This window comes from Lotus japonicus, chromosome 1 (genome assembly GCF_012489685.1).
Source record: "Lotus japonicus ecotype B-129 chromosome 1, LjGifu_v1.2".
NCBI classification, from domain to species: domain Eukaryota; kingdom Viridiplantae; phylum Streptophyta; class Magnoliopsida; order Fabales; family Fabaceae; genus Lotus; species Lotus japonicus.
Genome location: NC_080041.1, coordinates 93,362,267 through 93,378,496, shown reverse-complemented (window position 1 = coordinate 93,378,496; position 16,230 = coordinate 93,362,267). Strand labels below are relative to the sequence as shown.

General features: G+C 35.2%; 1 protein-coding gene across 1 annotated transcript; it reads left to right on the top strand.

Moving 5' to 3' along the window:
• The first annotated feature begins 6,054 nt into the window (after positions 1-6,054).
• Positions 6,055-9,562, top strand: LOC130727918 (glycerol-3-phosphate 2-O-acyltransferase 6-like). Its single transcript, XM_057579215.1, has 2 exons — positions 6,055-6,777; positions 8,535-9,562. The coding sequence occupies exons 1-2, from the start codon at positions 6,154-6,156 to the stop codon at positions 9,402-9,404; spliced, it is 1,494 nt and encodes a 497-aa protein (XP_057435198.1). The 5' UTR covers positions 6,055-6,153; the 3' UTR covers positions 9,405-9,562.
• Positions 9,563-16,230: the final 6,668 nt, after the last annotated feature.

The following is a 16,230-nucleotide window of genomic DNA, read 5'->3' as shown; positions in this document are numbered from 1 at the left end:
GCTTTCTGTTCACGGTAAATTTTGGTAAATAAATATCTTTTAGTTCTAAGATTAGATACAAGTCAAAGTCAAATTGTAGATTCTTTAATGAAAACGTTTTTCCAAAAGTGCAATAAAGCAGAAATTAAACTTGAGAAAACATTAAATTGTAAATAAATTTCGACAACGATCAATGAACAACAATATAAATTGCAGAAATAAAGACTTGTTATAAATAAAAACACAAAATATGCAATGAAGAAAGTCATATTTGAGATCTACAAGACCAACTGCTTAAAACGGCTAAAAAACTATAAACTAGACGCGTGGCATCTGACTCATCTGATCTTCTTCGACAATCATTTAGGCATTCCACCTCTCTTTAGTCCATCCTTAGGGTTTGAATTATAGACCCTTTACCCTTTATCTCACCCAACCCTTATGTCTTCTAACTCTTACCACTTGATCTAACCCTCGAGGACATTAAAGAATGAAACGTGAAGGCATTGAAAATTAAAGGAAAGGTAAATGAGGGAATTTGTAGTTTGATTGATTGATGAGTTGTGTGTTCTTTACAAATAACTCTTCCTCTATTTATTGAGCAAATTCGACTAACCTACAACGGTTAATAACTCCCGCCACTACCCGCATTTTTTGGGATAATTAAATTTCTTGGAATGTTGGAAGTTACTTCCTCTGATCAGCGTAGAAGCTTTTGGTTAAGTCGAGCTTCTTACTTCGGTTGGTTCTTCAAGCTTTAACTGCCTTCCTTACTTTTGAGGGATGAATCGCTAGGTAGTTTTCTGCATGTCATGTATACCTTTCTTTGATTGTGTCCAAGCCCATATCTTAGTCGATTCATGTTGCCTTCAATCGTTCGTGTGCTCCCTTCAACCAAAATTTTCTCCGGCTGCCCTTGCCACGCTTGATCTCAAGATGGTTTAGTTAATTTCTAGCCGTTACATAATTTTTAGTGCCAACACATGTCCCCCAACATTCTTGAGTTATACGTTACTTGATGACATAGAATGCAATCATGATGGTGTGTTTACCAAGGAAATCGGTTAGTGTGTTACTTAAGCTTCTTGTTGTAATAGTTTTTCAAATTTTCTGATAACTTTGCCAAGAATTCTGACCTGACTCTTCTTCTAAACTCTATTCTTCGCATAACCTTTTTCCATACTCTCCCAAGAATTTGACCTGACTCTTCTTCTTAACTCCATTCTTGTAGACGTTAGAGAGTAGAAAGGATATGTTCAGACCACAAGTACTATAAGAACAATTGTTCTGTTTGTGTTAGATAGATGAAGACTTAGTAGTACAAAGGTAAGTTTTCAGCATGTCTTCATCGTCCATGATAGTTGCGAATTGTACTTTTTTAACTCCTTTTCAGCCATGGGTGTTCAGACTTGTGTTGATCCTTGAAAGCTTCTTGATCATCGATGCTAAGTGCCATGTATGACTTTTCTCCTTTTGGCATATGGGCGTGCTTCATAGCTTTCTGATAAATTGTTAGCTTTGTTCTTTTGGTTCTAATCGTTGTACTCTTGTGAGGCTAGGCAAGTCAATGTGAACAAAATTAGCCCTTTGTTTCACTTGCTTCAGTGGATGATTCATCTTTCTTTTTCTTAGCCCATTATTCATAATTGTAGCTCACCTTGTAATAAGATCCTTTTGCATAAGTGTTCTGGTCAGACGATTGAGATTTTGAACATTGTAGCTGGAAGACAATGATACTTTGAACGATTCAAGCTATGGATGGTGTCTTCTTGGACGATTGAGATCAGTCTATGTTTGTACCGACGATGCCAGTAGATGAAGATAATGCTTGATGCCAATATATAATCTATAAGGTATTGAATAAAAAAGAATTATCCATGTATATGAGTATCCTAATTGAATAAAATTATTTTTTTATTAAATTTTAATAAAAAAATTCTATATTTTGTAGAATTTGGCCCCGTTTGGAAAAAACAGCTTAATTAAGCGCTTATGGTCATAAGCGCTTATGACATAAGCGCTTATTCATAAGTTATTTTTAAAAATTTATTGAAATAAATTAAAAATAAGCTGTATATAAGCATAAGCTGTTTTTCATAAGCTGTCCTGAGTAGCTTATGAAAATAGCTTATGGCAGGTCATAAGCTGTTTGCATAAGCTCTCCTAAACACTGGCATAAGAGCTTATGCTGTCAGATAAGCTCAAATAAGCTCTTCCAAACTGGGCATTTTTCTATTGTAGTCCAGCTTAAATCGGTTCAATAGCACTGGTTCTCCTCCAGCTCAACCGGCTCTATGTCGGTTCTTACCAATTTTGAATTCCTCAAGTTTTCACCTTCAATTCCCGGATTAAACCGGTTGAATACAAAGTTTGATTTATAAATCAATTCTTAACATAATTATTCCAAGTATAATATTTCACTTTTCCTTCTTTCTCTTTTAACCTAAAAAGTTTCGTTAATTGTTATTTTTTAATTAATATAGAAACTCTCTCAGTGCACGAGTGAGATTGTTCCCTTCTCCACCCAATTTTGCTCTCATTGTCTTCCCACCATCGTTTGCCTCCTACTCTTTTAATTTCAATTTCATGAATGGATTGAACATCGTGGTAGACACCAACAAGAAGACAAGAAGCCGCAATGAAAATATGGCTAAAGTGTTTCGAATAGAAGTCAACATATATTTCACTTTATTGGATTCGAAGGATTTTCCATTGTCCTTTTCATTGTATAACCCCCAACAAAGAGGGTCATATCAGAAAACACGAGAGCGTGCAACTAATTAACAAAAGGAATTTTGATTATAACTTTGTTGTTAATATTTTTGGCCCTGTTTAATATTTCCTCAACATGCTTTCTCATTCTTTCATGTCTATCAACGTCTTTTGAGCACGGAAGATATATTAAGGCAAAACAAATTAAAGGAAAATAATTTCTTCGCACCTATTTTTCACCCCGCACAAGAGAGATAAACGAGAGAATACAAAGATATATTAAATGATGTAATATTTAGAAAAAGAAAAAAAATAATGAAGGAAACTGGGGGAATATAAATACTCCTATATAATTGTGATGGAAGAGTATGTGAACAGTGTTAAAACTGGACTGACAATTGACTTAATCATATTACTTAATCAGTGAATCACTAGTTTGACTAATAAATCACTTGTTTGACCGGTTGACTATTTTTAGAAAATATTCTAACTCCCAATACCTTATATGAAATGATGTTTTTTTATTGGTCAAATTTTCCCTCCGATGATTGATTCCTGGAGCTTCCTTTATATGATATGATGTTGAAATATATATAATAAAATATGTTTTTTTTTATCAGCAAATCAATGCATCATGAGAGTTCCACGTCCCATTTCTTACGTTTCGTCGAGCTAGATCTCATAACATTGAGCATTACACATCTAGAAAAAGAAGAGAAATAATTAGGAAAAGTGATGGAATTGTGATGGAAGAGAGTATGTGAACAATGTTTTAAAATTGGATTGGTGGTTGACTCAGTTATATTTATTAGTAAATGAGTCACTAGTCCAACTAATAAATCGCTTGTTTTCACAGGTTGACTCTATGTGTATTAAAATTGTAAAAAAATATTCTAATGTAGCGACCAATACTTTATATGATAGATGTTGAAATATATATAACAAAAGATGCTTCCTATACTCCTATTAGAATTTCGTAAAGTGTGAATTGCAAACTTGCTTTGGCACAACTGGTCATATGCTCAAGGTTTAACTCTCACTTTCTCATAAGTTGAGGGTACGAATCCCGCTGCATCTTTGTAAAAGAAATCTCCCCCCCCCCCACCCCCCGAGAAATCCTCTGGCTTTCCTTCATAGAAGTGGGTCTCTGCTGGTCTCATCAATATGTCACTGACGCCTTGCTCTATAGTCGGATGTGTTTTTTTTGTACATCGGAAAGATAAATTGCATTATCCAGGATTTGATCCCTCGACCAAACCTTGGACCTCCCCCTTACGTTCCCTAACTCTTACCACTTGAACTATCATTCAGGGACGGTCGGAGGTGCTTTTCCTATATTCAACCTATTTTTTATAAACAAAAAGTGCGAATTGATGTGGTAAAAATGCGCTATTGAATACTTTTATGGGCCTACGAAGTACTATGTTCCAGGTCCCCTTCAACCAGTTCATTCTTTGAATAAAACATGTGTCACATACCATTTTTATGGGCCAGGTCCAGTAAAATAACTCCGAAATTCTATTATAATTTTTATGGGCTTGGCCCAATGTATTGCCTCCTCCTTCCAAAACAGACTTTGTCTTTTTTGTAATTCTTTTCTGCGTACCAGTGCCCTGGAGTGGTTGCCTCTCCCTTCCAAAACAGAATTTGTCTCTCTTATAATTTTTTATGTGTTTTTGCCTTTTGCTGCAGCAACATGTAAACACTATTACTCTGTTTGGATGCAGGGGTGTAAATGAAAGGAAAAAATATAAGTGGAAAGAATATTAAAGGAAAAAATAGGTGATTTTGAAGTTATTTAGATTGAGAGAAAAAGAACGGGCAATGAAAGGAAAAGTAAGAATAATAAAAATAAATGTGATGTGTAATTACTATTTTGTCCTTTATATAAAATTTTCTAAGTAATTAATAATATTATTTTTGCCACACTTTAATTTTTTAAATTTGCTGTAAAATATTTATATTTATATATTATAGTCTATTTTATTCTTTAAATTTCATCTTTCAAATAATCTTATAAAAAATATTGTAGCAGTTAAGAAATATTATAGTCTATTAGCATCCTAACTTTGCATCAGCTACATCGATGCAAAGCCGACAAATGTAACAAAGAAATTACCGTCGGCCAAGGGGACACTAATTTACGTCTGTTAAGTAGCATTTAGCATTGGATTAGACAAACGCTAAAATTTCAAGCCAACGTAGCGCCCACCAGCAGAACAATAACTACGACTGAGAACCGACGTTACATTTGATCACCGAACACCCTAGCGTCTACTTTTCTAATGCTAACCCAATGTGTGTACGATCAATTTCATGGGGGGGAACTATAAGGTTGGATTAACCGACACTAATGGCCATAGATTTCTCCACTTAGGTTCCCTTATAAGCATCTTTTTTCAAAATTTTCCCAAATGTCATTCTAAACCTTCCTCAGTCCCTCTCCTCCTTCTCCTCCCTTCGTCCCTCACTCTTCGTTGCCGCCCTCCCCCTCGTCCTCCTGCGACACTATGAGTCATCACTCCTCCTATTTCTCATCCACTACCACTGTCACGCTCTCTCTTGATTGTTCTCTCATTCTTTGCCACCCTAACCCTCCTTTTGCAGCCTTCACTCTCCCACCGGCTAAGCTACTCGTTCTGCCCCTCCTTTATCTTCTGCCACCCTTATCCCCTCCATATACCTCGGTCACCAGATCTGCCTCCCTCCACCTCCGCCATCCGATCTCTCATCCACATCGCTGCTCCATTACCCCTCCACCGCATGTTGCATCCCCCAATCACACTCCGCCACGAGCTGCCGCCCGATTGTCTTTCATCTATGAGCCGAACTTCCGCCCCATCGTGGCTCCGCCGTGAGCTGCCTTTCCATTGTCGTTCTTCTGCCTGCCGCACCACCGGCCTATTACCGCTCCACCGTGAGCCGCACCCCCCAGTTCCCCACTCCCAATTTGCCACTCATGGTGTACCACATGGAATAACTTCATGTATTTCAATAATTTCGATCAAAAAGTATCAAATATTTTTGAAAGGACTAAATCTAATTTACCCTTATTGTATAAGACTAAAAACATCGTTGTCCCTAATTTGAAAGTATAACCATTACCCTTATTGTTTAAGACTAAAAACATCTTTGTCCCTAATTTGAAAGTATAGCCCTATAGCTCATAGTAATTATTTATTGGATAATGGTTCATTTAAACCTCACTTTCTCTTTTAATATATTTTTACAATTTCACCAATTTTCTCTTTTATTCCATTATATTTCTCAGTATTCCTATTTGTTTCAACGTGTAAGTGAAAGTGAAACTAGGGTGTGTAGAAAGCTTGTTGCTATTTATAGTACATGTTCAATAAAAGTTCAAAGACATCACTATGTGTTCTCTCTCCTTCCCCTTTTAAAATCCCCCTCTTCCCCCTTGCTCCTCGTAACATTTTCTCCTGAGCTTCTGTTTTAAGAGCCATGGTCATGGGAGCCTTTGGCCATTTCAAACCAATCTCAAAATGCAGCACAGAAGAAAGATCAAACCAAACCGTGGCCTCAGACTTTGATGGCACCCTTCTCGTGTCTCCAAGCGCCTTCCCTTACTACATGCTTGTTGCTATTGAAGCTGGTAGCTATCTAAGAGGACTCCTCCTCTTAGCATCTGTCCCTTTTGTGTACTTCACCTGCCTTTTCATCTCTGAAACCGCGGCCGTCAAAACCTTGATCTTCATCACATTCGCCGGTTTGAAGATCAAGGATGTTGAGATGGTGACAGCATCGGTGCTGCCAAAGTTCTACGCGGAGGACGTGCATCCGGAGACATGGAGAGTGTTCAACTCTTTCGGCAAGCGTTGCATTGTCACCACTAGCCCGAGGTTGATGGTGGAGCCTTTTGCTAAGTCCTTCTTGGGGGCTGATAAGGTGCTTGGGACAGAACTTGATGCAACAAAATCAGGGAGAGCAACTGGGTTTGCTAAGGAACCTGGATTGCTAGTTGGGGAGCACAAGAAAGAAGCTCTTGTCAAAGAATTTCAGTCTAACTTACCTGATTTGGGACTAGGGGACAGTGAAACTGATCATGACTTCATGTCAATTTGCAAGGTCAGTATGATTTATCTTTCTTTCACAAGAATGTTATTATATATGATCTCATTTTGTTTGTAGCTTTAAATATTGAACATTTTTAGCTGTGATAGCAATTTGTGTTTTCATTCTTAACAACTTACTCGGTTGGTATAGCGGTTCATAGACACTTCATCCATTAAGCAATTGATTGAGGAATTAAATCTCAACTCTAGTGAATAAAAAGAACCGTGCTGAAAGCTACTGAGCCGAATCACTACTCTCACCACCATCGAATGTGGAGATACATTCGTTTAAGAAAACAACTTATTGTGTTTTGATAACTCTTTGTTACCATCTACTAATACAATTAATATGTCGCAAATCCATAATAATAAGGTTGTACCTTGAGTAAAGGAAATATACATGAATATGATTACTCTATGATTAGATTAACTCAATGTTTCCATTTACCTTTGTTTCACTTTCTATTTCCGGATGAGGTTGCCAACTTTGAACATTTTGTGGACTGTTTCTTAGCTCAATGAAGCTATAGTAGTTTTTTTTTTAATAAAAGTAATAAAGTTGAATATTTTTAGCATTGAATTCATGTTTGGTGCGAGTGTTAATGACCATGCCATGATATGTTGTTATCACCTGTGTTTGTGTGTCCCTATTCACTCGCGGCACAAGTAAACCCCTCTTCTTGTTTGTTTTGTTCCTTCTTTTTATTTTCATTTTACTTACTACCATCAACGCGCAAATGGTCCCTCACGTTCCATACTCCATTAATGGATAGACATTGAGCTGTCATTGACTCATTGCTCTGCATTTGAGTTCTTTCTTCTCTCTCATGCATAATAACCATTAACTACTTTTAGATACTAGTTATTATAAATCGTGCACACACCGAATTCAGTTTTTAGAATTGAAGGCTGTAAATTTCGATCAACTTCTCATGTTTAACCCACTTTGGACATAAAATCCAAGGCATTTGTTTTTTCTCATGTAAAAGATATGCAATGTGAAAATATATATATCTGTAGACATATAAACAAACAGTGGCGACACACAGACATATACTTGTGGTGGTCTTGTAGTAACAGTATATATGTCTAGGGTGTCGCAACTGTTTATTTGTCTTTCAATCATCATATCCGTATGTAATGGTGTAAAACATATGCCTCTCGGAAGATTGAAATCTTGTAACCTAAATTGTGTATCGTCTCATTCTCTATTTGAAAAATAAAATATTGACATGTATCTATTAAAAATTAACGTGTATGTTTATAATTGTGCCACTCGTGTGTTTTCTAATTAACACGACAAAATTTTATTAATTAGATAAAAAAAAATTGAGACACTGATCTTGAAATTAGATATTGTACCGAGTTGAATTAGAACTCAGCTACTTTTAAACACTAATTACTATAAATCATGTGGACACTGAATTCAATCTCCAAATTAAAGGCTACAGTTGAACTCATGCCCTAACTTTTCTTACACTAACAATCTTGTCATGTTAATTAAAGAAATACATGATGAGTGGGCTCGTTAAATTTGATTGGTTGAATGGAGAATGAGATACATTTGACACAATGAAGATTTCAACATGAACTTCTCATGTTTAAACCACTTTGAACATAAAATCCTAGCCATATTATTTTGTTGTTTTTAAGCATATACATGTAAAAGATATGCAAAGGTGTAAAACATGTGTCTCTGCATAGCTTATCATCATTTAATTAAAAAGCACAATCCTTTTGAGAAGCCATTAACTGAATTTTACCATGCAGGAAGCATATATTGTACCAAGGATTAAATGTGAGGCACTACCAAGAAACAAGCTTCTAAGCCAAGTTATTTTTCATGAGGGTAGGTTTGCTCAAAGGCCAACTCCTCTAGCTGCACTTTTGACCTTCCTATGGCTGCCAATTAGTATCATGCTCTCTATTTTAAGGGTCTACCTTAACATCCCTTTGCCAGAAAAGATTGCATGGTACAACTACAAGCTCTTGGGAATCAGAGTCACTGTGAAGGGTACCCCTCCACCACCCCCAAAGAAAGGTCAAAAGGGGGTTCTTTTTGTTTGTAACCATAGGACAGTTTTAGACCCAGTTGTTACAGCAGTTGCACTAGGAAGAAAAATTAGCTGTGTCACATATAGTATCAGCAAATTCAGTGAAATAATTTCACCAATCAAAGCTGTGGCATTGTCAAGGGACAGAGAGAAAGATGCAGCCAACATTAGGAGGTTGCTTGAAGAAGGGGACTTGGTGATTTGCCCTGAAGGCACAACTTGCAGAGAGCCATTCCTCTTGAGGTTCAGCGCGCTTTTCGCTGAGCTAACCGATAGGATTGTCCCGGTCGCGATTAACACGAAACAAAGCGTGTTTTACGGAACAACGGCTCGCGGCCATAAATTGCTGGACCCTTATTTTGTGTTTATGAATCCCATGCCAACATATGAGATCACTTTCTTGAACCAGCTTCCGAAAGAGCTCACTTGCACTGGAGGGAAATCGGCCATTGAAGTTGCGAATTACATTCAAAAGGTTATTGCAGGAGCTCTGGGATTTGAGTGCACCAACTTAACAAGGAAGGACAAGTATGCCATGCTTGCAGGAACTGATGGGAGTGTTCCATCTAAGAAGGAAAAAGCTTGAAGCAGAGAGGCTAAGTAGTTTCACCTTTTAATTGATTAAGTGGAATGTGTTTCCAAAATGCTTGGAAATTGGAATTACTTATGATAGGAATAAAAAACTGATTGTGTGTTGAAGATCAAACATAAAAAGTTCATGATATATACTTTGTTATTCAGATATATACAAATTGTAGCTTCTGGCTGTGTTAATTTTTTTACAATATAATTTGTCACATTAGAGAAATCACCAGCTCCTAAAAGCTCTAGCATTTTCACGGTGGATAGGAATATAATCTATCTATAAGGGCATTCAATTGTGGTTGCAACTAATTTTGAAAAACGACATGGCATATATGTTGGTTTAGTACTTAGGAGAGAAGGTAGTGAAAGGGTAAAGAAGTTGGGTGTACTTTTGCATGCATATATAATGGTGTAGGAAAATGTTTGATAGACGGCCGCCAAAAGGTGTAGACACCAAAAAGAGGAAAATGAAGAGAAAAAGTAATGAATGTAATATGTGATGTGGTAATGAAAAGTACGAGATAAGAGATAGAGACAAAAAGAATTGAACATGTAGATTTTAATATCAATAGAGATCCATAACCACACAATTTTAGTGACACTCACAGCAAATTGCGGAGTTTATAAAAAAAAATTAGCTCTCAAACAGGTACAAAAGGTAGGTGATGATGCAGGTGTGACATACATTTCCATATCCATGAATAGCCGCAGTTTTAATATCTGTAAACAACGCAGTGACAATACATGCATGTTATAATTAAAGTGCAACAGCCCAACAACAACTTAAACATATATACGTACAAATTAAATATTTAAATGCCACCACTTTCAAACCTGAAAAATACAACTCTGAGATCATATGAAGCGTGAAAATGTCATTCCAAATTCAACATGAGGTAATGAAAATTTGTAAGCCAATTGCAAGCTGAACCTAACTTCTGAAGGAACTATTTATGGATGAGATGGTTAACTTCATAGATATTGTGGTCCTTGTTTCTTCATAAAAAGCTGGAGAAGGGGACCATTTGGCCATTGTCTGCAATGACAAACTATATGAGGCAATTCAATTAGCACGTGGACGGGCCAGCTGAGATCTCAGTGAGTTACTTCGGCAATGTTTCAAAAAGTGATTGAAATAGATTGATGGCCGGACTACTAGATCGACTCTTGGATGAATTATGGTTAGGTAATTTGCACCCAAAAATCTTAGCGGCTAATAAACCAGCCGAAGCGTCGCATCAGCTAATGTGGCAACATAGCTGTTGAAGAGTACCAATCTATATGAAACACGGACACCGTCCACAACATGACACCAGTAATCGTTAAAATCTCAAAAACAAGACACTAGCTAGGACACCACTTATATATATATTTCAAAACGTAAAAGGAGAATTATATTAACTAGTATTATACCCGTTTGTCCGTGCGATGCACGCATAATTTTTCACGAACTCCACTATTAATTACAATTATTCAGAATTCGATGATGTATTTTTGACCCCCTGTCGACGTGTTCTTTAGCGCAAATCTTTACTGTAAAAATGTGATAATAACTTATATAAAGAGGTACAAATAAGTATGTAATGGATGTTGCTCAAATGTTGTTCAATTGAAATAGTACCCCACAAAAGAGCACGAAATTAGATAAATCATACACATAATTGTTGTAAATCCTTTGAAAAACTTCCTTGAAGACAATGTTCTGGGTAACATCTTGTTCGCCGATGTCTTCATTGCGTCCTATGTTCGCCGGTGTTCGGCAAAAAAACTATGTAATAGCTTCTAAGTTCAATCCACCACATAACTGATATCAGATAAAAAAATGAAAAAGCTACCAAACATTACTAATAATAGTATTTTTTTAAAACTTAGTTTATATTTATAAAATCCAAAAATGATAATAATAGATTTAATTAATTAGTTCTTAGAAGCATTGGTAAGTGAAAATTGTGAAACAGGAGAATCTTTTTGGAAAGATCATTATTGAAAGGAAGTATAGCAAGATAATATTTCATCACTTAGATGTAAATTTTTATAAAAAAAATAATAAGAGATAAAACAAATAAAGTAGATAAGAAATAAAAAATACAGTATAAAAGAAGGATTAGATTATTATCATCTATTATTTTAAATTTAAAAAATAAAAAATTATCCTAAAAACTGATTAGATGAGATATTTTAGGAGATTGAAAAAATTAAAATTTAAAACAAAAACATTCTTTATATTTATTAAATAATTGTCTTTTACAACTAATTTTCCATAAGAATTTCTATCAAATAAAATTTTCTGTTTTTATATTGTTAAAATCTAAAAACTAATTTGTCAAACAGTAAATGGATATTTTTCAGTCACATTTTTTACTTAGTTGTTATTTTCTCTACTATCTTTGGATGTGAACCGCAGTTGTACTTGCTTATTCGTCTCGTCTTAGAATGCTAAAATGAATTGAAGTATATTGGAATTATTAAACTGATAAATTAGAGTACTCCTGCCCTCATATTATGTGACTGTCATTCAAAAATTGAATTCACATACTTGAGGCAATGAACTTCACTACCTCTTCTCATTAAGTAAAATAATGAATACCATATGTTTCTTTACCACTCCATATTGAATAGATTAACATATCTAACATACAAAGAAGACAACAACCAAGCTACATCTCGTGAATCATAACATCCAATTAAGCAGCACACAAAAGTGACACAATCCTCAAATTCCATCTCGTTTGTCTTTTTGGTTTTCTCATAATATCCACACCTAGCAAGTCAAAGGCAAATATTCCTAGCTTCGTACAATGAGGCACTAAAAGCTGGGAACCCAACCATTATCCAGCTTGAGCAACAAAGATTGTTTTTTATAAGCAATGATACATTCAAGGGGGTAAAAGGGTACCCCCAAACCCTTTACAAAAAGAGATTCAATAATTTGACAAAGAGTCAAAGTATTGCAAGTGTATCGGTACAAATTAACAGAACCAGTAAACTTAAAAATTCCTTCCATCTAATAATCGAGTAGGCAGAGGATTGGTTCATTGAACCATTCATAGGTAGCATGTGTGAAGTGGCAGCTTCTGGCTCTCAACCATTCCCACATTTTTAACTTGACAACTAATAAAAGGAAGATCAAAGTATAATCTATGCAAACAATACAAAACAAACACACGACAAGTTATATGAAATTGGTAAAAGTCAAACTGAGAAGTAGCAACTCGCATCCACTACTTGTTCTTATTGTATTAATTCTCTCTAACCACCATGATAAATCTAAATAGAAGAGTTTATGCAGATAGACATTAACATTGGGGGGGGGGAGGGGAAGAAAGAAAAAGAAGTAAACTTACCTAAAACCTCCTGAGCATTGAGGCTTAGAGAAGGTTCTGCACACAGTTGATGTCCATCCATTTATTCATCACCTATTTCTAATTAGCCATAAGACATGAAATAGGAGTCAAAAAATCGAACAGAATTAGCTCTAGCTGTGTTGTTAGGATTGTCCTAGTAAATTACTTGTCATTTCAAAGGCTCAAATTTAACAGTTTGAGTTGAGTACCTTACTTCGAACTTATAAAAGCATTGATCAATGGTAAAAACTAAAACATAAGAACTGGAATCCAACAATGCTAACATCTAGCAGTATTAAGCTTACCTTATAAATAAGAGGAGAATAGTGAGACAATTTTATTGATGCGAACTGGAATCCTTGAAGTTCATCAAGGCAAAAAGCCTGTCAAACGGTGATATAATTGATGCTATCTCAAAGGAATGATCTGAACTTTGTATTTTTATAAGGAAACCACGGAAGAGATTGTTAGTTAGTTCAGTGTGGTGTGCATTATGTATGCATCGGGGTAGCTTTTTGGAGAAACTCTATATAATAAGCCTTGTAAGGAAATTTGAAACATGGCAGAAGAAATTATGTAAAGTTTAGTATATTTTGAATACAATAGATAAGCATTATCAAGTAAAATACAACAACTAAAGTCTTCTCCTACATGGATTAAATAGCTTTCTAATCTTCAATCTGTAACCTTACACAATTTTATTTTCTCTCTTTATTCCACAAACACCTAATAAGTCAAGATAGTAAAGCCGGATATTAGGTAGAAGTTGTTAGTAGAAGTTACATAATAATTTGTCGCCAAAGTGCAACAAAGCAAAACAAACATTCATTAAAGAGAAAAATAGAACAATTGTAGCCAGGAAATCAAAGTATGGAAACTCAATTTCAATTTAAGCATATAATTAACCACTTGAGTGCATCATCCAAAGATATTTTTGATAAGATTAAAAGAAAGAGCAAGAAAAGAAGAAGGTTGCAAATAGCACAATTCAAAATAAATCAAACTTCAGAATTAGACTGAGATATATAACATAAAAGCATATGATAAACAACGTAAACATCGATGATAATGCCTAAAATCAGATCAGCCTTTACTACTATACTGTTTTGATTGCAAGATCCCAACAAATTTTCCTAACAGTATCTTGTGAATTCATGGGATTAAAGGGTACTCAATGAAAACCCTACATCTAAGCCTCTATCTTGGGACTAATGTACTTCATCATACCAAGTGGAACATAATTATTCACTACGATGATGTGAAAGAGAACAAACACATAATATGAGTTTCAACCCCTTTTGAAAATCAGGAAAAACCGGTAAAGAAAATATAGACAGCCAAACAATATGAACTCCAAGAAATATAAAGGAGGCGGGCCTACCAGCCGCAACTTTCTCCCAATGAACATAATGGAGTTGGTCTTGGGTAAGGTTGCTTATTCTCCATACCAGATACCTCCTCCAGGTGCTTATTCTTCAATAACTCTTCTTCCTGACCAAAATTCCGAAAACTGAAAATTATTAAGAAAACCAAAATAGTTTCCATGCAAGATGAACGCATCTCTCACAGTGCAATGGTGGAAAGAGAACATTCAAATGTCAAAACATACAAAAAATAAGATAGGAAAAGTTAAACTTAGAAAGGGAGATGAAAACTTAGAAGAGGGAGGAAAAAGAAACATAAGACCCAGGAAACCCATCTCAAATAAATGGCATAAAATGAAGGAAAAAAGGCCGCGGGAATTCACATACATGACAATACTGTATTAAGAGAATCAACTCCAAGTGTAGAAAATTTGGACTATCCAGCTAAGAGGATAAGGATGAAGGGTGAGGTTTCCAAGTAGTTGGAGAAGGAATGCCAATGATAGAAACTTTAGTTGTAGTTGGAATATAAGCTATACATAATAAACCATTTGAGACCCAGCATAAGATAGTAACAGATTGCATAGAAGAATCCTTTTCTAAACACAAAAATTATGGAAAGAGGGCCAAAAGGAAGGATTCCATTTATATATAGTCTAGACCACATCTTTCTAAATTAAACTGAAACTCTCTCAGGTGTTGATGCTGGGAAGGTGACGGTGATATCATGATTAGTCTAGAGTCTAGACACACATTACTAAGAAAGTTTCACATTTTAAATAGTTTATCTAATACATAAGTAGGAGATAAAAATGTTTCCGTACTTGCTAAAATTGTAAGTAAGAATGAAAAGGAAAAAGAAATGAGAGCAAATGAGAATTGTGATGAGAAAAGAAGAGAGATAAATATAAGGTGTAAATAGTATTGAGGTGTGAAAAAATCATGACACATAAATGCTGAACATCTCAATAAAGACTACTTATATCTTGATTCCTAAAATGTATGTGTGCTGTTGGAGCCAAATTAGCCCCTAAGTTCAACCTTAAATATATGAAATTAATTTCTAGGGGTTAAGAAGAAACCTAAGATGAGCCATGTTGCAAGCCATCCCCCATTTTGGGGCCTGTCATCAAGTTGTCCTAAAAAATTCAGTGCACCAATGCCTTCTGCACATTTTTTCTCACTATGACTTGCAACCATAACCTGCAAGTGTGGGTTTACAGAAAAACAAACCATTGCGGCATTAACAACTTTCATCAAAGGAATCAAAAGTGTAAATTGGTAAACTTTTGTCACAAGTCCAACCAATTGTGGATGTGAGACCAACATAGATGAGTCTTCACTTCAGATAATATCGAAGTAAATAATATGCATTCTCTTATGATTCAAGTCAACAGTATTTTAGACTTCTTAAGAGTTGAGTGAACCAAATTTTATAGAACAAAATTCATTAAACACAGAATTTGCAAATGCAAGCGCTGATAAACAGTAAAGAAATGCAGAGAGAAACAGAGTGACTAATCATTTTTTTGTCATTGTAGGCTTTAATGCTTTTTTATCATGCTCCTCTTTCTCATTTCTACTTTAGCAACAAAATGAGTATGACATATTAATTAAGATGAAAACAGAATCATAAAAATTGCTATATTTAAGGATATCAAATTAGTTAAATCACATTACATTGATAGAAACAACAAAAATCATAGTTCAAAATTACTAAATTCAAAGGTGCTAACATTAAGTGGGACAATGCAATAACCTGTTAAGTTCTGTAAATTGGAGCAAGATGGCTATCAAAAAACTGATTCTCTTCAGCTCCTTTACTCTCAGGTCTTACCTAGAGCTGTTGGAAAGTACATGTCTTTTTCTTGAGTGCCTTCTTATTTGCCTTTGGTGGTCTTAATACAACCTTCACTGCAGCACACTTAGTGTCTTCACAATCTGAAACACAAAAAATTTAGTCCGTTTAATTCAATTTATTTATTGCAGTATCAAATACTAATATGACTTCACGCATATAAATTTATCTCAACTCTTTCACTGGTATTTAAGAATTAATCGATAACAAAATCATATTGCTACTTGGGTAAGAAAAAAGCCAAAAGTTAGATTCCACTGC